At 38.9% G+C, this 24,333-nt stretch overlaps 1 protein-coding gene across 5 annotated transcripts in view; it reads right to left on the bottom strand.

The window, feature by feature from the left end:
- Positions 1-224: 224 nt before the first annotated feature.
- Pld5 (phospholipase D family member 5) overlaps positions 225-24,333 on the bottom strand; it is a 407,561-nt gene continuing 383,452 nt past the window's right edge. For all 5 annotated transcript variants that reach the window (XM_015483542.2, XM_015483543.2, XM_048809215.1 and 2 more), the window contains 4 exons: positions 21,390-21,526; positions 16,174-16,342; positions 11,782-11,896; positions 225-7,760 (listed from right to left, as the gene is read on the bottom strand). In XM_015483542.2, the coding sequence (XP_015339028.1) occupies positions 7,504-7,760; positions 11,782-11,896; positions 16,174-16,342; positions 21,390-21,526 (678 nt within the window). In that variant the 3' untranslated portion in view covers positions 225-7,503. The remainder of the gene's footprint in view (positions 7,761-11,781; positions 11,897-16,173; positions 16,343-21,389; positions 21,527-24,333) is intronic.

The following is a 24,333-nucleotide window of genomic DNA, read 5'->3' on the forward strand; positions in this document are numbered from 1 at the left end:
TCCATCATGTAGTCATCTCTACATGATCGTGTGTGTGTGTGTGTGTGTGTGTGTGTTTTCTATGCTCAATGCTACCAATTCATCTTTATGAGTCTAGGTTACTGTTGATTTGATATTTAACATTTATATAGTATATCTACATGGTTTACCATGGAGATACTCATGTCTAGATGAGAATCCATGTCTAATTACCACATTCTGGCTGGGCACAAATCACGAGCCACTCAAGCAGGAACAAACTTTATTTCGGAACTCCCACAGCATTCCACGCGCACTCCCTGGGAACTCTCCCGAATGCCACCCACGCGGCTCCTCCAGGAACACACCACATACCAACCGGAACTCCCCCCCCTGCCCGTCTACAGCACAGTCACTCTTGGAACCCCGTGAGAACTCAACGGGAACTCCAAAGTAGCCGGCGCCCAAGGCAGCAAGAGCCATCCTATTGCCCGAAAGTAAAGGTCAAATATACAATTCAATCAATCCAGCATCACAGTAATTATATATAGCTTAATTCAGATCATCATCTCAATGGTTCGCTGGCGTCACCTTTCAACCATTCCCTCTGGCAAATGCCAGGCGTCATTCTGACTGGGCTGTGGCTCTCAACATCTAATCAAAATAGGATATGCTATGTTTCTTTTCCCTTCCTCTTTTACTTGTCAAGCTGCTTAGACAAGAGGACAACTTTTGCTTCATTAAGTTGTTCATTAGGCACTTCCCGATCGTGAAGAACAAACACAGTCACATGATCTCAGTTAATGTGAGTTTATTTATGTCAATACATAAGAAAGTAAGGAAGATAAGAAAGCAACCCAGTAACTATAAAGTCCACACTCGTTTAGTTCAATCATTTCCCCAGGAACCTGAGAGCAGGACTCTAGCTGTCTTGATGGCAGAAGTCATTGTCATTCCTATTCTAAGGTGACTTCATCATGGTGACTGCACCATTTTGCTGCTCTTACTACTTGTTTTCTCTTTCTCTCTTATTCAGACTTTGATGGATTGGGCCAGGTATTTCTCAAGAAATCCTTTCCTTATGCCAGCATATGGCCTGTAAATGAGTCACTTTGAATAATGTATTGAACCTTGGTGCAAATGGTATGGCCGGCATGGAGAGCTTTCATGACAGAAAACAAGATTTGCTTATATAAGAACTACGGAACTGGTCTTTCCAGGACATCAGGAAAATTATAAAGCCACCCATGAAATATAGATAATAACATATAGCTTTATTGCTAGGGACAAAACAGCTTTTGTTGCTTAATGAAACTTTCCCACACAGGGTTTTAAAGTACTCTGTCAATACCATAACTTATCTGAAACTACAGTGCTGCCTTTCTTTTATTGCATTTTTTTGATTGTTGCCTTTTATAACACGCACTTTCTAAAGAGGTAGAAAATCCTCTTTTCAATAAAAACAAGTGAAATTGTAGATGAAGCTCTGATTCACATGAATATTGTTGGATCATATTTTCTGAGTTGTCTTTAAAATTTTTTCATCTTTCATTTATATTGGTAGGCTATAGAGAATTTCAACATTTTTAATCCTGGAAATTCAAGTCATATTCCCAAGATTGGTTATGTACCTAAACAAGAATACTCTAAATTAGAAACTGGGTTTGTCTGTTTTTGTTGTTGTTGTTTCTTTAGAATTTTACACCAATGGAAAATAGTGCAGTCCATAAAGTAATTCATTTTTCTACATACATGAGGCCAAAGGAATGGGCTTAAGAGCCAGACATCCATTTTACAAAAAGAGAATTATGCCTTACTAATTTTCTCTTGTATGAAATAAAAATAAATCACAAATAATCTTCATATTTACTAATACTGAATTGGACTCCTTGCACAAGGTTGTCTCATAAAACTATTTTCTCATAAAACTATTTTCCCAAACAAACAAACATAAAATTATTGGTCTCAGAAACTGCCAATGAAATTAAATAATTAGTATTGACGAATATAGATTCAGAAAGTCCACTTTATTAAGGTTTTGCTAAACTTTCAAAAGACAATTTAAAAAAATGCTTCTTCAGATTGTTTTTGTCTTTGATTCAGAGATTAAGTCTTTTCCTCAAATCCAAATTACTTTAGCAAATCAACTAAATTTTATCCCATGTGGATTTTGTGAAAGGCACTGTGTATTAAGCGTTCCAAATTGTTTGACTGGAGTATGCCCATAACTTCTAAGTGGCCAGGTGGGAAGGAAATTTGTGCATTTGGAGGAGTTAGTTTAGATGTCTTTCAAGGTAAGGTCTAAACCTCAGGTTCAAAATGGTTTTGCTGGGGTCTAGGGGCATCGCTCAGTGGTAGAGTGTGTGCCTAGCATGAGTGAGGCACAGGGAGAAAACCAAAACACACTGTATTTGCTAAGAAGACACAGGTGTATTTGAATTTAGGTATAGATAGAAGAGAGTGTGATGGATTAGTATGTGACGCAACAGAACTAGCTGCCGCGAAAGAGTACAGAGCATGGTCTCTAGAATTGTTTCTTCACTAAAACATGATCACTTATTTACCCCAAATCAACACATACTAGGAATGAACCTTTCTTTCTTTCTTTTTTTAAAGAGATAGGAGTAGTGTTACAAAGATGTTGGGTGGGTGAATATACAAAACAGTGGGCCTTTAGCCTATTGGACCAGTTGCATTTACCTTATTCATCATGTAGAATAGTGGGAGAAGCTGATTCGTTTCTGAGATCAAACTGAGAAAAAAATGTATGCCCCCATCTGACAGTGTGAAAAAGCCATAAAATATGTACTTCTGATAAAACATGAGCATTTGGTAAAGGTTTCATAATTTTAATGATTTCCTGCCCCACCAATTCAGCTTTTCATCACAACAATTTATTTAGGGACCTGAAGGTTAATAATGTAGCTATACCTGGGTACAAGTTTATCCTATTTAAAGAAAGGTACATTAAAAATCTTGAATTTTTAATCCTTTGTAACAGAAATGGAAGTTTAGCAGTCAAACACAGCAAAAGAAAATGAATAACCTATTACATCTTGCATTCCTTTTTGTTACATTGCCAAAAAGTAATCAGTGAACTTTTAGAACTCTGTAACTACAAGACTGCTAATGTGTCAAAATATGAAAATTCAGTTTTTATAGTTTTAAGAAACTTCTGATGGATACCTATCTAGTCACCACAAAAGGCAATATCTTCATAATTCTGCCAAAGATGGAAATTTTCTCAAATGGGAAAGGTAGGTTGTCAAATAGGGTTGACTTCAGGGCTATTACAAAATCTCCATCATCTTAAGTCAATAAGTTAAAAAAAAATGGTAAGCACGTATTTGGTTAACAATAAATAAAAGGAAAAGATGCTAATTCATAGCAAATGGAAAATATTGAATATAGATTCATTTATCCAATCTACCTTAGACCATATGGAAGTTATATTCATTTCTTCTTTAAAAGGTTTATAATAAAATGCACCAATTCATTGGGAATAAGTACAGGAAAAAAAATAGAATTGAACATCTGTGCACAATATATGGAGCTGTTTATAGGGGACTGAATTTGAATAACCAATGGCAAAGTATCGTTCATTACAGGAGATGACTGTTCTATTGCAAGTAAAGGCAGCTTTTTACATTCCCTAAGCGTAAAAATAATGGAATGAATTCTGGACACAAAAATGCATACAAATGATCATGCATATGGAAAAAAATGACATATTCTAGGACAGAATTCCTGAGAAAAAATGGACCCTAGATCTGATCCTATCAAGAAATTCTTATAGTCTTTTTATTTTTTTTTTTCCCCTGGAATTTAGTTCAATAGAAGTTTCTACAAACAAACAAAAATCTCCGAACAAATCGAAGTCACTTGAGAATAACTGCAGTCTGGCGGGAAATGAGCTGTTCAGTCCCAGGTTCATTGAGGCACTTGAATAAACCAGTAACTGCATTAATAAAACATGTTTTTCAAAGGGTAAGATCAACCAGAAATGTGATCTGAAACATCTTTACTAAGAGCGAAACCACAGCCCAGATTCAGGGAAAAACGGGATGCTCAGAGCTACACAAATGCTGAGGTTTCCCACAGACATTTCATTTTTTTCACTGAGCCTGCTTTGACTTTCTGTAGACACCAGTTTTCATCCTATGTTCCTCAGGACCTTGGAAGGCTATGAAGCATCTCTTTACAAGTTTCCTTAAAGACTCATGGGGACATTTTCAGCATGTCTCACTTTGATCATTTTGGGGTATCCAGAGGGTGGTGTTTACAGAGCCTAGATACAATCTCAGAATGTCCCACTTCCTCTCTCATGAAGTGATAAGCTGTGATTCAATTATTTGATATGAGAGTGGCCAGTGACAATGCAGTGGACATTTGAGAGTGAATAATGTCAATGATTTGACTCGGGGATGATAAACGTTATGTGGCTTGGGAAGAGAGCAGGCTGCCTGAAAACCACTGAGGCTCACATGCAAGTTTTCAACCTGTCGTCTCATCAGAAGTCCTTATTGTACTCCAGAGTAGGCAGAAACGTTCTCGTGTAGTGGGTTATTGTTCTTTGAAATCAATGCTTGAGAGTAAATAAGGCACTAGGTTCATATTAGCAAAAGAGAAATCTAAACTAGAATCTCAAATTGTTTGGTTCCCAACACTTGGAAAATAATTCCAAAGATGGAGACAAAAAAGATGAAGGTGAATAGTCACCCTCCTTAGAATTTCCCACATGGACATTCACCAGATAGTCTCAAATTAAGTTTTTGATTTGTGGTTTTTTTTTTTTTCATTTTGAGAAATATTTCCTGGGATGTTTGGGAGTGAGAGAAAAGGAAGTCTTATGTCACACAAAAGAAGTCTAAAAGAGAGGAAGGCTACGTCTAGAGGGATAGATTCAACATCCCAATGAAAGAGAAAGTTCTGCAGAATGGAATGTTCTCTGTGGAGACATGGACTCATCTGTGACACTCTGCACAGGGCCCATTTTCCTGTATGCCACAGAAGGTCAGTGTTGTCTCCTGGAGTCAGTGTTCTTGCCTGTGCTGCTGCTGCCCTGACCACGCTGATGAGGTGGGTGGCTGTGTCAAGAAGAACTCTGCTGCTGGTGGCACAGGGCAGAGGATGCTGGAATACAGCTCCCAGCACTGCCATGTTTGATGGGGTTCAGAGGAAATGGCAATGATGGTTATTTTATAAAAGATGACATTCTCTTTTCCTGCCACATGCACACAAAAGACAATGGCAGTGAGGGGCGGGGGCATGACACTAAGCCTACCCTTGTCCAGTGACTGTGGAGAAATACCTCCCAGGAGACCCCTTGGGAACCATAAGGAAGCAACTATATTTTTCCATTTGGATTTCCTTTTCAAACTCAACCAGGTTACTTCTGTTTGTCCAAGGACACACTTGGTAAATTTGTTTCATTCTACCTTTACTCTCTGCTTTCTTTCTTTTTAAAATGATCGCCAAAGCCACCTATATTTGAATGACTGGCAGGATAACTCCCAACTCAAGGATTGGGGATATGGTAAATATTTTTATAGTCTTATAGGTTGGCCATTATTGATGAATAATTCCATTTAGAATACCCCAATCAGTCATAAGAACACGTTACCCTTAAAAACACAGCTCCCGTCTAGTTCTCTTGACCGGTAAAATATCCAGTGAAGCAGTACTTGGAAACATTAAGAAAGGAAAGCAGCCATTCTACATTAAGTGAACCCACTAGAAGAGATCCATTGGTTCCTCCTTCAGTCTTTTGGCATATTTACAACCAAGTCTCTAGAAATGAGAAAGAATAAATGAAATTGCTTGTCCTCGCTCTGAAAACCCACGTATTATATGCTGGTCCTAAAAAACAATCCCTATCTAACATCTGGTTTTGTGTTGATATTATTTATGCCAAGGTGACCAGAGAAAAATGGTCCCTCAAGATGTTAACAATCCAGATCTCCACCAGGGCTTTTGTGCGGCTGCATTCTTGTCATCCACATTCGTGACTGGAAGCAGTGGATTTCTTTTCCCTTCTGGGTTCTAGGGGAGGGCCTGTTACTTATTCTACCAGGATACCACAAAGATTATTTCAAGAAAAAGATTATATGTTATAATGCTTAGCATTTATATATGTTCTTTTGATTTCAAAACAAGTTATAAATATCTCCTACCATGACAACATTCTTGCGAGGTAGGTGAGTATCACTGTCTCTACATTAGCAATAGAAAAACCAGAGGCCAGGGGGTGAAGGACTCTGTTCTGAGTCATGGAGTCAGGAGCCACACTGGGTGCGGGCATCCTGGCTACCCCCTCTGGGCTCTGAAGAGACCATCCCTCTCTCTTGTGTAGCAACAGTCTCCATTAATACATGGTTATATATTGTATAGATATAAAACACCAACACACAATGACATTATAGAACAATAATCCAATATTTCTGTTTCTTAGTAAAATATGTTACGCACAGTATTTAAATTGCATTTCTCTGAAAAGCATTTGGTATATTAAATAGCAGAAGGTATATTAAATAGCTCTATAAACGTTTGCTGGCATACTCTTAACAGCATAATGATTCTAAAGAAATTAAAATCCACTGGCGCAGAGAGACCTTTCCTTTATAATACCATAAACTAAACAAAAATGTTGAAAAACTACTTTGTTCTCAAAATGCAGACTTAATAGCTTACTGAATATTAGCAGGTGGCTATATCTTTTTTTTTTTTTTTCTGAGCTTAAGAGAAAGGATACATATTGCTGGCTGTGGTTTTAAAATAAGCAATTCGGTAGGGGAAAAGAATGCAGTTGAAAGGTGAAAATTAAAGACTGCTATTTCCATTTTGTATGCATTTTAAGGGAATCATACATTTTCAAAAGATGTTATCATACTTGGAATTAATATTGAGGTGAATAGAGGAACACTATGTAATAAGAACATTTTGTGAGAAGAGAAAGAAAATGATACTAAATAAAACCTACGGTATTAGAAGACAATGAGCAAGCAGACAAAAAAAAAAGGTATTTTTCAGGGCTGTTGAAGGCTGGCATGAGATGGAATCTCTTCATGCTCAGGTGACTGGATTGGGCTGGGAGACGGTTTTCAAGAATAAATTCTTGGTTTGATCAGTCTTTTCTCCTAGGTGAAATCTTCACCTTCCTCTCCAGATCAGCAGTGCTCAGAATGGTGTGAAAGCAAAGAGCTCACCTCATGCTAAGAGCCGACCAGGTGGGTTGGCAGAAAAAGCTCTAAAACCCAGACAGGAACAGGAAACAGGAATCCAAGTCTTAAAATCCATAGGCAAACATAAAAACTAACTTCTAAGCCAGAAGGACATTCTCTGTCAGAAGTAACAAATACAAAAGTCTTGATTTTAGTATACATGGTGCTAAGATACTGTTAGCTAGAGAGTACACGTCGTTCAGAGAACATTTTTTTTATAAGTGTGCTTTTTTTTTCCCTAAAAAAAAAAGACATATTAAATTGTCTTTCTCTCCTCGAGTCCTTTATGTATAAATACGAAGTACAGAACTGTTTGTTCACTCTGCTATGCGCTCAAGGGCTCCTTCCCGCTGGTATTGTGTGTGGCAGTTTTGTTGGAGGGGTGTGAGATCTTGAAGAGGCTTGAACAGTTCGGCTGTTTGGTTGGCTGTAAGGTTTTGGCGTAAGGTGAATACCAGTCCCTTTCAAACACATCTTTAAGTTGCTTAATGATGCTTCTGTTGTTCCGCACATCTGCCTGGTTGATAACAAGGCCTGTGCCAGCATTCTGGGTAAAATCATTCCCTACCCAGTCAAAATTTCCTGCAAACCAACAAAGAAATAATGGTGAGGAGTTAGGATCCACTGGGGGAATAGTCCCAATATAATGAAATACAGAGCCGATTCTATTTTAAAAAATTATAACATAAACACCCAGGAATAATGACAGGGAACCTGAATTGTGTTGACAGCTTAAAAAAAAAAAATCCAAGAAGCCTTACATATGGCATATTAATATTTGCATATTATCTTGGCATTTCCTTCAGCTTCGCTCAAGTTGAAACTCAAAACAAGGAATCTGCTGTTCCTTTTTGTAAATGTTATTTCTTATTGACATTCACAAGACGCACTAAATATGGCAACATTTGAAATATATAGGAATACACTTAAAAATCCTGTGAACAATTACTACCTTCTCAAAGAGACACCCTCTAATCCATATGTACAAGCATAATGCTGAAAAACTTTTGCATCAAAGAAAAAGCTGATGCTGGGGAAGTACTGGTTCCTGAGTACACAAATGCTCCTCTATTGGGATGTACATAATTTCCTGTATTGGCCACTTTGGCCCAGGAATTCAGACAGTTGTTTTGAGAACAAGCTCCCATGTATGACTGTGGTGTTAACCAGTGTATTTGTTTTCTAGGGCTGGATTCATAGTGTACCATACACTCAGTGGGTGAAACAACAAATCTCTTTTCTCACATTTCTGGAGACATAATCAATGTGCCAGCAAAATTGGTTCCTTCCATGGGCTGAGGGAAGGACCTGCTCCAGACCTCTCTCCTTGGCTTGTAGCTAGCCCTTTTCTCCTTATATCTCTTCTGATTGTCTTCCCTTTATGTGTTTTGGTTTCCAAATTTCTCCTTTTTATAAGGACAACAGTCAGATTCGATTAGTGCTCACCTGAATGATCTAAATTTTAACTTGATTATCTCTGTAAAGACTTTATCTCTAGCTATGGTGACATTCTGGTATACTGGAGGTTAGCAATTCAGCCATATGAATTTTGAGGGAGCCGGTAAGGCTGGACTCTATCCCAAGAGAGGGTAATAATCTCTATGCCATTTATTTGCAAGGTGGAAGCAGATTAGAGGACTGGACAACTCATAATGCCCAAGTGAGTCTCTTCTTTGGTATCAAATGCAGACAGGTTTCCAGCAGATCAAAGGTTTCTCCTCAAGAGGCACAGCACCATTTTTTTTCCCCTTTACTCTTCTTTGTTCTTCATTCAATGAATACTTATTGAGTGCCCTTAGGTGACATTAGTCTAACAGGTCCCATATTAGGAGCTGCTAATATAAAGGTGAAAATGGCATCCCTGCCTTCAAGGAGTCCAGGAGGGAAACACAATAGTTATAATACAAAGAGTATGTAATACTAGGAGAGAAGAACGCACACAATGCCACCAGCACAGGACAGAAGGAGTTTCTAACTCTGGCTACATGGGTCAAGAAAGGAACATTCTATTGAATAATGAGAGATGCATTGAAATTTACTTAGGACAAGAGAACCAGATCCCAAAGAGAGGATGACATCTTGTGGACAGAGATAACTTGTGGATAGTTAGGGCATTGGAACATTAAGGGGAGAGACTAGGAATGAGGCCAGGAATGAAGGGTGTCTAAGGATGGAGGGACTATCATTTATTGAGTGCCTACTATGAACAAAGCACTGTACTTGATATTTATGTTTATTTCATGATTGGTAAGATTTACACTGACTTTACAAAGGAGGAGAGGGAGGCTCAAAGGAGGGAATAAATTTGCCCAATGTCCCATGACTGGGTGCAGTGATGCACCCAGGTCTCCAGGTTCCATGAGCTCTCTATGGTATGACAAATAAGAAGTATTCTCTCTAAAAAATATTGAGCCGTGTCAAGACTCACAAAAATTTGTTTATAAGTGACCACCATCCCTGGTATGAACTAAGCTCATGGTTTTGTTCTCCTTTTTGGTTAAGAGCTAGTTCCATAAAGGGAAACGGAGACTTTAAATGTCAAGACTGGTCTTCCATTCCCTCAGTAGCAATTCAGGTCTCACTGCAGAAATACTTGCTGAATAAGATGCTGAGCTCATGTGTCCTTGGATAACCTTGGTCCAATCCCTGCAGCCATCTGTGGGAGAGGCTGCTGGGAGAAGGTACTTAGCTGTCTCTTTAAAATTTCATCTTTTGGTCCTTGCACTGCCCTTTGAAGCCCCCAAACATACCAACTCCCTTTTGCACATGGCACCTCTTGGAATCCTGGAAGGTGGGTCTTTTTTTTTTTTTTTTTCATTTTACTCCTTAAGTCTAAGGCCTCAAGGCCTAAGAATACAAAGTCATTTAAAAATGCCTTAGGGAAGAATACTGGGACAGCAAAGAATCAATATTTATTAAGGATCTAGATAGATTAGAGAGTCATGTTAGGAGCTATTCGTATATTAGCTCACTTAATGGTCATTCCAAACCAAAGGGTGAATGCTATAATCACCATTTCACAAATAAGGAGATGGAAGATCATGTGACTTTTTACCATCTTCCAGCTTGTATCAGTGCTAGAATTAAAATATGGGTTGTCTGATTCCAAAATACTTGACTTATCAAAACAGCATTTGAATATTACTACAAATTACTACTGAAGGTGCCCACAACACCTTGCTTTAAGTAAAGCTCACAAGTGAAATGTCCCAATTTAGGTCTCTAAATCCCACTGTTTCTGAATTTGATTCCATCCCTGGATTTCCAAATAGTTGTCCACAAATTTCCTGTTATTTAGTAAACAATTTTGAGTTTGTTTTTTGTAACTTGCTTAAAAGGAAGCTGATTTCATATTATTCGTCCTAAGCTGATAAACATGAGGAAATTCAAATAATCACATTTTTTAATCCCAAGAGGAACAGGAGGGATAAAATAATATGCTTATGTTACAGAAGATGTTCTAATAATCCATTTTAATAAAATGATGCTATAACTATTAAAAATGGTAAAAGAGCATCTTCACACTGATCTAGGGGTTAGTAAACCTCTACATGGCCAAAGGGGCTGTGTGGTCTGCACCTGCATAACTAAGACATTTCATGTCTTACAGCCCAAGTGTTCTGATTTCTGAAATGTAGAAGATAAAAGTCACCTTATTGATGATGTTGCTAAGAGAATCAAATCATATAAAGTGCTTTTTAAAGTTAAGATATATTTTTTTATTCATCCACTGAATTTGGAAAAAAATGATTAATATGAACTTCATGTTCCTATATTCTCACAAACATATTTTTCTTTTCTGTTTTGAGACTGCCACTTTGTCTATGCCATGTAATAACCACACGGCTGTTTTGGATTTATGTGCCTACCCTGTACAGATAATTTCAACTCTACCTGTGATGTTTCCAGTGAAGGGACAACGTAGGGCTCATGCACAGCACAGAAAATTAGAATAAACTTGATATATTAGGAAATAATTCCATCAACAAATGGGTTTATGCATCTGGGACTTTATTACCTTAATACTAATAGCTAATATTAATTGGATCTTATATTTGTGCCAGGTACTTTGTATATACTGTCTCAGTAGAAACTGCCATTAACCCCATTTTACAGGTAAGAAAAACTGGGATTTAGAGAGTTCAAGGAAATTATCCAAAATTAGACATTTAGAAAATGGCAGGAATGGGATTGTGACTCAGATAGTATAAGTTCTGGCACTGAACAATTACAGTGCTTGCCTCCCCATGACCCACGGTCGACTGGCTTGTGGTGCTGTGGTGCTTGTTTTGGTGCCAGCCACGGTCTTTGTGAGCCATTTGCCTTCTTGTCTATAAAATGAGGCCAGTGGACCAGAGAATTTCTGCAAAGCAAGATGTAAAGACATCTTCCATGATATCCTAGTACAAGAATCAGGTCTCAGAGGAGACATTTGGGGTGAGGAGCTCTTCTCCCTACCCTCCTATTTCCTGACCACCAGGGCCTACTAGTCATCAGCCATGGCTCCAAGGTGCTGATCTTTCACCATGGACCACCACTGAGGTCCAGTTGAACCAGCACTTCCTGGGCAATCTCTGAGGAGCTTCCCAGCCCTGACACCTACCAATATAAGCTGCTCCATCTGTCACCATGTACTTGTTACGATTTAATTTAGGAAAGGTGTGATTCTTTTGTTCTTTTGTTGCACAAGCATTCTCTCTTTCCAGATCAAAAAATTTCTGTAAGGAGAAAAAAAAAAATCAGGTGAATAGAGACTGTTTTTGGTCTGTTCAAACAGGCAAAGGAGCGAATTATCCAAATGTCAACAATAGACCTCATATTGGGTTATTAAAACCATACACTCGTTACTTTGTATAGAGGAAGCTATTTTTATTCTTGAATTTATATAGGCAACAAGAGAGAAAATTAGCATGCTCCACTTGGTCTATAATTAACACTTTTAAGCTACAAAATTGATTCTTTCAACAGGGTGAGGGCCAGAAGGTTGTTTAATTCTCTTTGTTTTATTCACCAGGGTGCACTGGCATTTGAAGCATGCCTCAGGGACCTTTCTGTCAAGCATGCCAAAGAACTGAATGAGTATTCTTACACTTTGCATGCATTATGTCAAGGACTAGCTGATTAGCCTGGGGATTCACAAAGGTCACAAGAGAGTTTTCCACAGGAACAAATACTTTCCATCTACACACCTAAGTCTACAAGCTCATTCAGTGGGTGATTCAAGCCATGCAAACCATAATTGCAAACAATGAGTCTTGACTTTCAACTTCACCATGACCCCAAAAGCAGGTTTGCACTTCAACCAAGGCCAAAGATGGAGGAACAAGGAGAATGTGGGCTCAGAGCAGGAAAGATCAAAGTAGGCACTCCTGGGTCTGTTGAATTTGCCACGTGTTGGATAAAGTGGTTTGTTTCTTTTTCTTTTTTTTTTATTGGTTGCTCAAAACATTACAATAATCTTGACATATCATCTTTCATACATTTGATTCAAGTGGGTTATGAATTCTTATTTTTACCATGTGTACAGATTGCAGGATCACATTGGTTATACATCCACGTTTATACATACTTCCATACTAGTGACTGTTGTATTCTGCTGAATTTGTTCTTTTTAGATATACGAGTGTGGATAAAGTTTTGACTGTGATTGAGCTCCTGGGACTCTGGTGGTTGAGCTCACACCCATCAACAGTGAAAGTCTGTACATTAGAAAACAAACATTTTCATAATGGCAAGGAATTCTTTGTGTGTGTGTGTGTGTGTGTGTGTGTGTGTTGCTGGTGATTGAACCCAGGGCTTCGTGCATGCTAGGCAAGTGCTCTGCCACTTAGCTACGTCCCCAGCCTCACCATGGATTTTTTTTCTAGGATGTCTTACAGGTGTGAGATCATGTGTATTGGAAGGAAAGAAGAGAAAGAGAGAAAAATGACATGATACTTAAAAAAGAAGACATAGTATAGTTTCAAAACAGTAAGTGTTTAAATTTGGCTTGGGGAAATAATGAGAGTTGGTTTTCCTTGCCTATGCCTCAGACTGGGAAAGAGGTGACCTCGGTGATCATTAAGGTCCCTTCCAGCCTGTTTTTTTTTTTTTTTTTGCAAAACCCTTGAGATCCATGGTGCACACACCAAAATTTACCATCCAAATAATGCCTATTTCACAACACAGAGGAACATTCTCCCAGGGCACGGAGAATGCCCTAGTTCACCTTATTTCCCTAGTTCCTGTCTTCCACAAAATTTGCTGGTTTGTGGAGTCATCAAACTGACTTAATAACTTGAGAATGCTCCCAGGTCACAGTTATATACTCACAAAGTCATGTTAGTATTGTGGGTAACAACCAGCAGTCAGCTCGCCTAAACATTCTATCAATATGTCCACGCATAGACTGTTTCCTTCTGAGAAAGATACTATAGTAGAATCAAGAATTGATTGAATTCAAATCAATCAACTTGAAAAGGAGTAAAATACATATCCTAAGTTAAGTAAAGGATGGAGTCACAGCTTGAGGCTTTAGCAAGAACCCATTTTCTCTAGAAAGTTGATGATGGCCCAGAAGAGGAGAGACAGATTTATCTGAGAGACTAACATGACAGCAGAAATCAGTCAGAAATTCACTGACATTATTAGATACCATCATATGTTGTAAGAGACAGCAAAGTCATTTCAAAACTGATTAGTTAATTCATTAAAAAATAAATACTCAGCTAACTGGAACAATCTTGTGAGTTGCTGTCTCTTTTTGTGATTTCCTTGTGGGTACAAACCCACATCAGGGGTGTGAGGTGCCCATTCCTCCAAGGACAGAGTTTCCTGTCCAGTTCCCAAGCCCTGTGTCTTAGCAAAGCTCCAAGGCTCCTGCAGATATGCCGCATGCAAGAGTCCAATGCCTACTTTTCCTTGGAAGAGCTCATCAGCCATCTGTGTTCTAGATATTGGGGCCTTAAGCTTCCTTCTCACCTTGGCTTGTCTTGAGCTTAGAAATACATGACCTCTATTTAATAAAATGGCCAACGGTGAGCTTTTAATGTTTGGCCTATTCAAGAAATATGACCATCTGTGTTCAGAAAGATAAAATTGATGAAGTACTGTAGAGGTTATGATGATGGAGGCGTTCTACTTTCCTTGGAATTTCTTGCAAGTCTTCACTGAGAGCACTCAACATTTCACACCCCTGGGAGATTTCAACTGCAGGGGCCTTAGCAGGTGTTAGATATGGGGTCAGGAAGTAGCTGGCAGGTGAGACCTCTGACATGGGCACAGGGAAGTTGCAGAACATGAAAGCAAATATACCACAGAGTGTGCCCAAGGCCAAGATGCCCTCCTTTCTGCTCCTGGTAGACCTTTTTAGTGTGGCAGTAGTGCTCTTCTACCGCGAATGATTCCCTGGGCATCAGAGTCCACAGAAAATGGCTAACCACACCTTGGATTTGGGCATTGCTCTGGACTCGGCTCCCTCTCTCTCACTATCTTAGAGAAATTTTCTTATCCCTCTGCCTTTGCTAGCTCTTTTCTTTGACTTTATTCATTCATACTTTCACTCATTCGACACATATTGGAATACTGTGCCAGGCATCATGCTGGGCACTGGGCACCTGTTCCTAGTCTTGCTTGATTACCCCTGGGACCTTTATGTCACTTCAATTACCTGGAAGATGCTGTTCCTGGGCTGAAATAATCCTAAGCATCCCCTTGTCTGTGGAAAGGTTTTAAACTCTATCCTCTAGTGTCTCTGCCAGGTTTCTGGGGACTATATAGCAACTTCTCAGATCTGTGATATTTGATTCCAAACTACACTGGTGCTCTGATCCAGTTCCTGGTTATTTCATTTATTTGCAAATCTGACCTGGGAAACTTCCATGGGGGTAACCACAGACTTGTTTCAATTTGCAATACTTACTCTGATTTGTGAACCCAGAGACATAGGTATGGCTGCCTCAGTTTACAAAAACTAGTTGAACAGAGATTTGTGCAGTGATTTGGATGAAACTTTGCATTTCTCCCTCACAGAGGGATGAGGGTTCTCCATGTGGGAAAAGTGTAATAGATAGTGGGTACCCAGAACTTCAGACCATGGTGATTCACAGATATATTCTGTTCCCTTGGGAACAAAGCTGTCCTTCTGAACACACTCATAAGCCTCCCTTGTCCCCACGTGTGTGGTGTCTGGGCAGTGGAATGCAGGCCACCTCTAGACCTGACCCGTAAAGTCTTCTTCATGGTCTTCCAGCCTCTCACTTCTCTTGATTGAGGTAGTGAGGGTCAGAAGCTACATGTCAAAGTGATATTGCAAAGCCCTTGTCACCCTGAGTTCCTCTATACCAAGAGGAACACAGTCCAACTACCTAGAAGAGGGCCTGCTACAGAGCTTGGGCTCAGCACACATGGATTGAATGATTACACAGAAGGCTGGACAAAGCTGAGACCCAAAGGGTTAGTGGACATTTGTCAGGTGAAGCATGGAGAAGAGTGTTATGGGCAGAGGGCACAGTATGCACAAAGGTCCTGTGTGGAGGATGGAGAAAGTCAAAGATGAGCTGGAGAGTTAGCACATTTACAGTATCACCAATTTCCAAACTTGCTTCCTTCAAGGTTTTCAGAATGGAATAGCATGTGGTTTAGGTGACCAGGAAACAAGTGTGGAAGCCCAGGCTGGGGAAACACTGGGACTGGGGGGGGGTCTTTGTTAGAGCATGTTCCAATGCTCTAGTGGTCACAGTTGTGCAGGTAATCACAGTAGGTGAATGAAGCAGTTCAAACAAAATGGAGAGATTGCAACAAAAGTATGTTTGAAGAAGGCTAGACAAGAGGAAATTTGGGTCCACTGTCCGTGTTTTGTGTGTGATTGTTTTGAAAAATAACTTCCTACCCTCTGAAGTAAGTCTTTACTCTCCTGTTCTTACTGGAAGCCTATGTGCATGTGTATGCTCACAGCTTTCACAGACATGCAAAGGGAATACAATCTATTTAATAGCACAGTCAATATAATACTTACAACTTTCAAACTGCAGTTGGCTATTTCTGTGCAAATAGCTTTAAGAGATGAAATAAAGTTAAATGTGAGGGGATCAGTTTCCTTCCAGAAGCTTATAAGAAGTCGAACTTTAACACTTCGTAAAACTAATGCTTCTCTTATTTTTCCATCCAGGTCTGGCCAGTAAGTCCTGTATAAGTAATATGCATATAGATAAAAATAAAGAAAATAAATTAGGTTGGGGAAGAAAATTGACTGTACTATATAGAAAACACTTCAATTACTCTCTGATCATTATTCTGTAGTAAACAAAAAGCCCATGGGCTGGGGATGTGGCTCAAGCGGTAGCGCGCTCGCCTGGCATGCGTGCGGCCCGGGTTTGATCCTTAGCACCACATACAAACAAAGATGATGTGTCCACCGAAAATTAAAAAATAAATATTAAAATTCTCTCTCTCTTAAACAAACAAACAAACAAACAGAAAAGCCTTGTAAGATAGGTTGAAAAAAAAAATGCAAGTCTTTTGGGTTAGGCACAAAGAAATGAAGCTTGACTGGGACCAGCTCCTGCCTAAAAGAAGATCTCCCACCACCAGCACCTGGACTGCATGGGCCTAGGGTGCAGACAGAATGACCACCACTGCACACTTCCATCATCATACCCACCACACATATGTGCACTAAGAATCAGTTTTTCAACACAATTTCAGTTAAGAGGCTTGAGCAGCTCCTCTGTCCCCAAATGCCCCTCTGACCTCTCTTCTTGGGTAACTGTCTCCATATGAATTTCTGCTCTGATTATCTGAGCTTTTTCACACTCTTCTTTCCAGGGTGTCCTTGGCATCACCTCTCCTGGCCAAGCCTCCCAGGACTCCTCTACCTCCCACCTCTGGGTTGTACATTTGGATTCTTCCATCAGACAATCAGTTTCTTTACAGCCTCAACCTCTTCCTTGAATCCTTAGCCCTCTGCCTTTAGGGTTAAGGATGCCCTGATTCTTCTCAAAGGCCACAACTTCTCTTAAAGACCTGCCATGTATTCCTCCCCCCCCACCTAGCCACTTGGTTTCAACTGTGAGGACAGCTTCCTGCTCTACCTCCCCCATTCCTGCCAATGTCACTTCCAGAATTGTCACTTAATTCTCCCGTGAAAACCAAACAACTTCCCTATCTTAAGGACCATGACTTGCATACTTTATCTCCTCTGCATTTGTAGGGCTTTGTTTACTCATTCAAATCTTGAACTGGGCCAAATTCTGGGCCAATCCACTGTTTGGGCTCATGATAAATTATTCAGAACCTTAGCTTGTTTATGTCATGATCACTGCTTCTTCACACATCTTCTCTTTGTATCCGATGCCAGCCTCCTGCCCTTCAAGTCCCCTGCTCTTTCAATTGCATAAAACCTGCTCTTTGACCTTGTGTGGGCTGCAGCCCTAGGATCCCTTCAATGACTCCTGTCCTTCAGCTCTTCCCTGTGTCTCTTGCCTGCCCAGTTCTCATGCCAGGTCTGATAATCTGCATAGCACTTGCCCTTCCAATTTTCTCTCACTTATGACAAAAACCTAAATCATGGGTAAGTGCTGTAATTTTCTTTTTGTCTATTTCTATACCCACAAAACTGAGTCCTACTGGGAAAAATCACCTCAGTCTTGTGCTTCAAGTTGGTTTCTCTGCCTCCAGTCTTATCCCTGTCAAGTACCTCCACCATGACCTCCAAAATGACCCATCTAAAAGCACATCTGGTCATGTTTTTCCTTGGATTAAAACACAGAAGAGGCTCTCCAAACTCACAAGACTTACCAATAGATGGGGCCCCCTAGTTCCTGGTCCCTGCCTCCTCATCAGTTTGATTTCTCACCACCTTGCCTTGGGCTCTGTGATCTAGCACTGAATTTTCTAGGCTTCTTTCCTCCATCTGAAACTTGGCTCAAGGTGTCCCTTTCATTTGGAAAATTCCGTTTCTTATACTTTTCACAAATGTTCATGAATAATTTGAAATGCAACTCAGATAGCAGGTCCTCCTGTAAGCTTCCTTTAACTCAGGAACTGTACCATAGATGTTCTTTCATGGAGTGGCTCTAATATTTTTTACACACACCTATTGCTCCATCTGTACCACCGCATTCTAATAAGATAATCTATGTCTATCTGCCCCTATCAGATGGAACTTCTGTGACCATATGCTGTTCATGCTTTAACCATAAGTACACAGAGCTATATAAATATTTGTTAAAAAACAGATATTAATAAATGAAAGATATTAATACAATAGTTCCTTCTTATCCATGAGTGAACCATTTCGAGACCCTAGTCAATGCCTGAAACCACAGGTTGTACTGAACCTTATATATACTGTGTTTTTTTCCCCTCTACATATAAATCCTGCGTAAAATGTATAAATTAAGTAAAATAAAATATTAACAATATTAATTAACAAAAGAACAATGATAGCAAGATACTATAATACAAGCTATTTAAAATTTCTGAATTGCTTATTTCTGGAAATTTCCCTTTCATATTTTCAACCTGCAGGTAACTGAAGCTATAGAAAGTGAAACTGTGGGAAGAGAAGACTATTGAACTCAAAGACCAATCAGGCTACATTTTTATTAGTCTTTCACACATTGACCAGTTTCCTTCTGAAAGATGCATTCCAAGTAACTGAAGAAATAAATCATGAACAACCCCAAACTGAGACCTAAATAATTACGTGAATTGACTGAAGGAAGACAGCTTGATTGCTATAGCAGGACGAGGTGGAGCTGGGCTTCTGATTTTTTTTTAATTTTATATGTTGTTTTAAGTTGTAGATGGACACAATACTTTGATTTTGTTTATTTATTTATTTTTATGTGGTGCTAAGGATTGAACCCAGTGCCTCACAACTGAGGGGCAAGTGCTCTACTGCTGAGCCACAACCCCAGCTCCAGGGCTTCTGATTTTTTAACTACAGTATTTTCTTAGTCATACATCATTGTTCCATTCACTTCCTACTACCTTGAAAATTAGAAATTCTAAAACTAACACTAAACTATGGTGTATGTTTTTTTTTTTCCACAGGCTGTCAATCATTTCTAATTTGGGAGTGTATGAACTTTTTTCTTTTTCATTTGGATATTGGCAGTGTGTAGACTAAAAAAATCTTTAAGATATTGATTAATTTCATAAACACAATAAAATCTGATAGTATTTACTAGTTCAGTGAAGTTTCATTGACTCCTGAAAAACTTTTCCAGTACTATATAAACATGAGTAACCAATCTGACCTTTTAAAAAATATCATTCATTTGATTGAGAAGATTTTCATTATAACCTGGATATATGAACTACTTATTTTTCTTCAATGACCTTTTGTTTAGAAAGTTAAAAACACCTTTTGTTTTGAAATTTTAAAAATATAATAAAAGAAGTATTCTCTGAATAACATCTGAAAAGACAGATTAATAACCAAAATGCAAAATTTCAGGTAGGCTTCAGTTCTTTAACATTCTTTTAATTTCTTTTTCTTTAAGTACTTCATAATTCTTTTTTCCTTGACCATGAAGGATTCCAGTTTTGTTTATGGGTCTTCATGGAACAAAGGTTTTGTCAATCTGATCATGCATTTTCCTATCCTAAAACAGAAATCCATGAATTTGCCTTATTCTCCTTTTTCATAACAGGAAAATTATGCAAAACCTACTCGTTTCAATATTCTTCCAAAATGAAACTGACATCCAGAACTGAACTAAAATCAAATAAACAACAGAAAGAAAATTTTTTATGAAAAGGAGGGATAAAAAAAATATGTGAAAGCGCATGTGTGCAAGGGGGAATCCATGAATGTTCAAAGGACGCACAATATTTTAAAGTAAAAGTGTCTTAATCATGTATGTCTTGCAGATTAAAATGCTTCTTCACTGACTGTCATCAGGAGTGATCATTTTCTGGAAGACTGCAATTCTGTGGTAATTTGCATAAAGAAGTTACATATTATGCATATGTGGGGTTGGCAATATGAAAAATATTCAAGCAATATAGGGCATACTTAATCATTTAACCTCAGTAAATGGTTATTTTGAAATTATAATTTTCCAAATTAAAAATGTCTTTGGTTTCACTCCCAAAAAGTGCATTTTGAAAAGATTTCCTGGGTTAAACCAATTATTCAGAACACTGACAAGCACCTGAATCTGTACATTTACAGTGAGAAAACAAAAATGGGAGAATGGGAGTACCTGGGCATGGCCATGCATATATACATGCAAAGGTTTTTGTAAAGAAAAAAAATAATTTCTGTCCCTGAATTTATTTCAAGTATTTGCATGCTGAAAGAATGATGAATTAATTTTTAAAATACTACATTTTAAAGATGTTCTGTTTCTTTCCCAGAGAGATGCATTGACTGGGAACATATATATTTTTAATTTCCTTCTCCTTTACATTGAGAAGATACATGAACATTAAGCATTTAATGAAGATTGCTCTGAATATAAGAAAGAAATATCTCCTTTAAGGAAAATCTGGCAAGACTACTCAGTTATATTCAGCACATCCTTTGGTACATCCTCATGAATAATGTTAAAATATATTTTTCCAAATAATAGTCTATTTTTAAAATTTGTTTTTGCAGTGCTGAGTATCAAATAAAATGTCTCATGCATGTTAGGTAAATGCTCTACCACTGAGCTGAACTCCTAGTCTTTGTTTCATTTTATTTCATTTTATTACTTTGTATTTTAATTTTCAAAGTGAGAACTACCTAAACTTTCTGAAATTGCTTTCATGCCAATAATGTGAACTACTGAGCTATTTATGCATGGCCAGAACCTAGTACCCCTCCCCATTTTTTTTTTTTTTTTTTTTGGTACTGGGAATTGAACCCAGAGGTGCTTAGCCATTGTGCCTCATCACCAGCCCTTTTTATTTTATTTTTGAGAAAGGGTCTCGCTAAGTTGCTTGGGCCTCTTTATGTTACTGACCTTGAACTTGAAATCCCCTTGTCTCAGTCTCCCAAGTAACTGGGATTAGAGTCATGCTTTACAGTGCTCAGTTAAGACCCTGATCTCTAATATTTGGGGAGGAGATGTATCTGTGGGTGAACTGCAAATGCACACCAGGCATATCTGAACAGTGTGCTCTTCCTAATGCAATGTGATAGTGTTTCCATGTGCAGGCTGGTTTATCCTGTGATCCTTCATTTAATGGCTGGCTTTGAAAAACTGGGTTATAACTAGAAGGTGGATACTCACTGACCTTTTGGTGCTTGTGCTGGAGATAGGCAGGTAGTCCATGACAGCAATGTACACGTACTGTTTGGCGTCATCTATCACGCTGTAGATGGCATCTATGTCAAAACTTCTGTTTTTAGGGCAAAAAAGTTTGGGAGAATTCTGTGAAGACAAAACCCCCAAATTTCAGAGCATTAATGGTTGGCATCTGAGGATTTCTTTATTTGCTTTAATGGGTAGCTTCAAACTAAAATTTTGCAAACCTACTTTCTGCTGCTTCTTCTGCTACTGCTTTTTCCTTTTTGGTACTAGGGATTTATACCTGGGGTGCTCTATCACTGAGCTGCATTCCAAGACCTTTTTATCTTATTATTATTATTATTATTTTTGAAACAGGGTCTCAAAATAAAGTTGTTCAGTGTCTGTCTAAATTGCCGAGGCTGGCCTTGAACTTGCAATCCTGCTAACTCAGTCTCCCTAGTCACTGGGATTATAGGTATGCACAACGGCGCCTGGCTATTTTCTGCTTCTTGATCAGTGTAGACAAAAATATTCTCAGCCTTTGAAAGTTGAGACACAGAGAGATAAAGGAGAGATGGGATGGGTCTCCTGCCTGTCCTTTATGTCTAATTTAGTAGAGAATTTTCACTTTTAAATACAGACATCTACACGTTTTGGAGGCGCACTCCAGCTCCAATCTTATGTGATTCTGGAATACCTCTCCATCAGATAAGTTGTTAATTTCCTCAAGTGTTACCATATAAACTTACATATACATATAACAAGCAATTTATTCCAGAAGTCATTTCATTTGAAAGGTGTATAAATAGGCATGAAAATATTCAAGAAACAAAAATCTAAAGATCTTGGTGTTTATTTATTTATTTTCGCCCGAATCTTTCATTGAATCAGGAAGAGGCAGGGATGTTGATTGTGGAGAAGGGACCATCAATAATCCTACAGGAAAAATCTGAGTGAGTGATTAAGATGCCCAAATCCATCAGGAGAGTCAGAGAGAAAGGATATTCTGTCAGACTTCAGCAAAATGAAAAAAGAGGCAAATTATGCTTCAGGTATTTTTCTCACGTTGCCTGAAGTTTCCATCTTATAAAAATATAATGTTGCTATGGCAAGGGTGGGGGAAATGTAGTTTTTTCCCCCATTATTTTTCCACTGGTGGGGATTGAAAATAGTGTTCCTTTTAGTTCTTTTTTTTTGACAAGCCTCGGTGCACAAATATTGCAAAGAGTGGTTAGTACCAAAAGGCTGAAGAAATGTTTCTGAAACTGCCTGGAATAAATAGCGGTGTTGGGCAGTCAGAGTCCCAGGTCACTTCTGGTACAGTTCTTTACACTGCATTGGTCAGAATTCCCGTCCCAGCTCACGGGTTCATGAAATGAAGTGTCTGGAATGGATGCCCACTTGAGATGAAGTAAGGGGGTGGGTAAGAAACGAGCAGGTTGAAGGTCACCTCCTAACCCCAGGCATCCCTATTCAGAAAGTCCTCTTGGCAGGTGATAGTCAGGATGTGCTTTCGATTATTAAAATTATTTTTTCTTTTGGAATGAGGCTGAGCTTCCAAATTTTAACAACAACAAAGACACAAACAACCAAAACATAACAATGCTAGTCCTACAGAGATATATAGAGAGTCCATCTGTTACCCAGACAGACAGATGGGTACTGCTTCTGCAGTGTTTCTGGTGTTGGTCAGTCCCTCCCTCTTCTTCCTGATGGTCATTTCCTTCATTCAGGCACTCATACTGTTTGCAGGGGGTTTGCGATACCTCCTAGTGTATTGCCTTGCCTCCATGATGTTTAACAAACACATGTCACTCTCTGGATAAACTGACTTCTGGTCTTGGGGAATCCAGTCTAAGCTCATAGGGAGGGATGTGTCCATAGCTGTTGCTCTCCCTTATTTGCTGGCTACTGTGTAGTCTGTGTCCCCAAAACTGAATTAATCATCAGCTCATGCCTGTGTCCTCATCTTATCTGCCTCTGGGCATTTGCTCAGCTGGTCCCTCCAGCTGACATCCTTCCTTAGTTTTGGCTACCCAAGTCCTATTGGCTCAGTTCAAATTCAGCTCAAATATTACCTCCACTGAAATTTTCTTTTAGATCCTCAACCAGTGGTTGTTTCTCCCATCTCTATGTTCCCATCCTATATATTTCTTTTTCTTTTTTTACCATCTTGGCCATTTCTAACGTCAAGGGCACCCTGTGCATTCACGTTGCTATTGCAACCATCACCACCAGCCACCTCTGGAATTTACTTCTTATTTATCCTATTCAAATTTATATTATAATTACTTGCACTTGCCTCCCCTCCTCAGCTGGACTGTTTCTAGACTGATTTCAAGGATTGTCTTTTATTCATTCTCCTCTATATATCCGCTACAATTAAATATGCGTATTATTTAATTTTCTCAGCCCTTTGGGTTTGCTTTAAACATGCTTCAGGTTGTTATGAAGAAGCTGAGGATCTCATCTCTGGATAGGCTCCTGGGCTAACTCTGAAATGTGTCCAAGCACCCTCTCTTTTTCAGTTAAGAACTTCCTGAATTGTATCACATGATCCCAAACTGGATTTTGTTTTCGGAGAGAAACAAATTTAGGCAGAGTTGTTGGTGGTCTCTCTACGTTTGCTGTCATCTTACAAGTTTGGATATAGTGTCATTAATCTATATAGAAAAGAGTAAAAGCTTTGGTGATACAGGCCAGACCCAGATTCCAGCACTTATGCGCTAGGCCTGTCTCTTACACCTTGAATTTATGTTTTTTAGTGGAGTTAATAACAATAACACAACTTTCCCACTGGTTCACCTGCTGTACCCCTCTTCTATGCTTGTTTTCGTTCAATCAACAGATCTTCTTAACTGCCTGCTGTGTTCCAGGCTCTGGTCTGGGCACATGACCTATAACTGTGATGAAAGTATGATCCTGCTTTGTGGAGCTTCACTCTGGCA

Source organism: Marmota marmota, unplaced genomic scaffold (genome assembly GCF_001458135.2).
Source record: "Marmota marmota marmota unplaced genomic scaffold, marMar, whole genome shotgun sequence".
Taxonomy (NCBI): domain Eukaryota; kingdom Metazoa; phylum Chordata; class Mammalia; order Rodentia; family Sciuridae; genus Marmota; species Marmota marmota.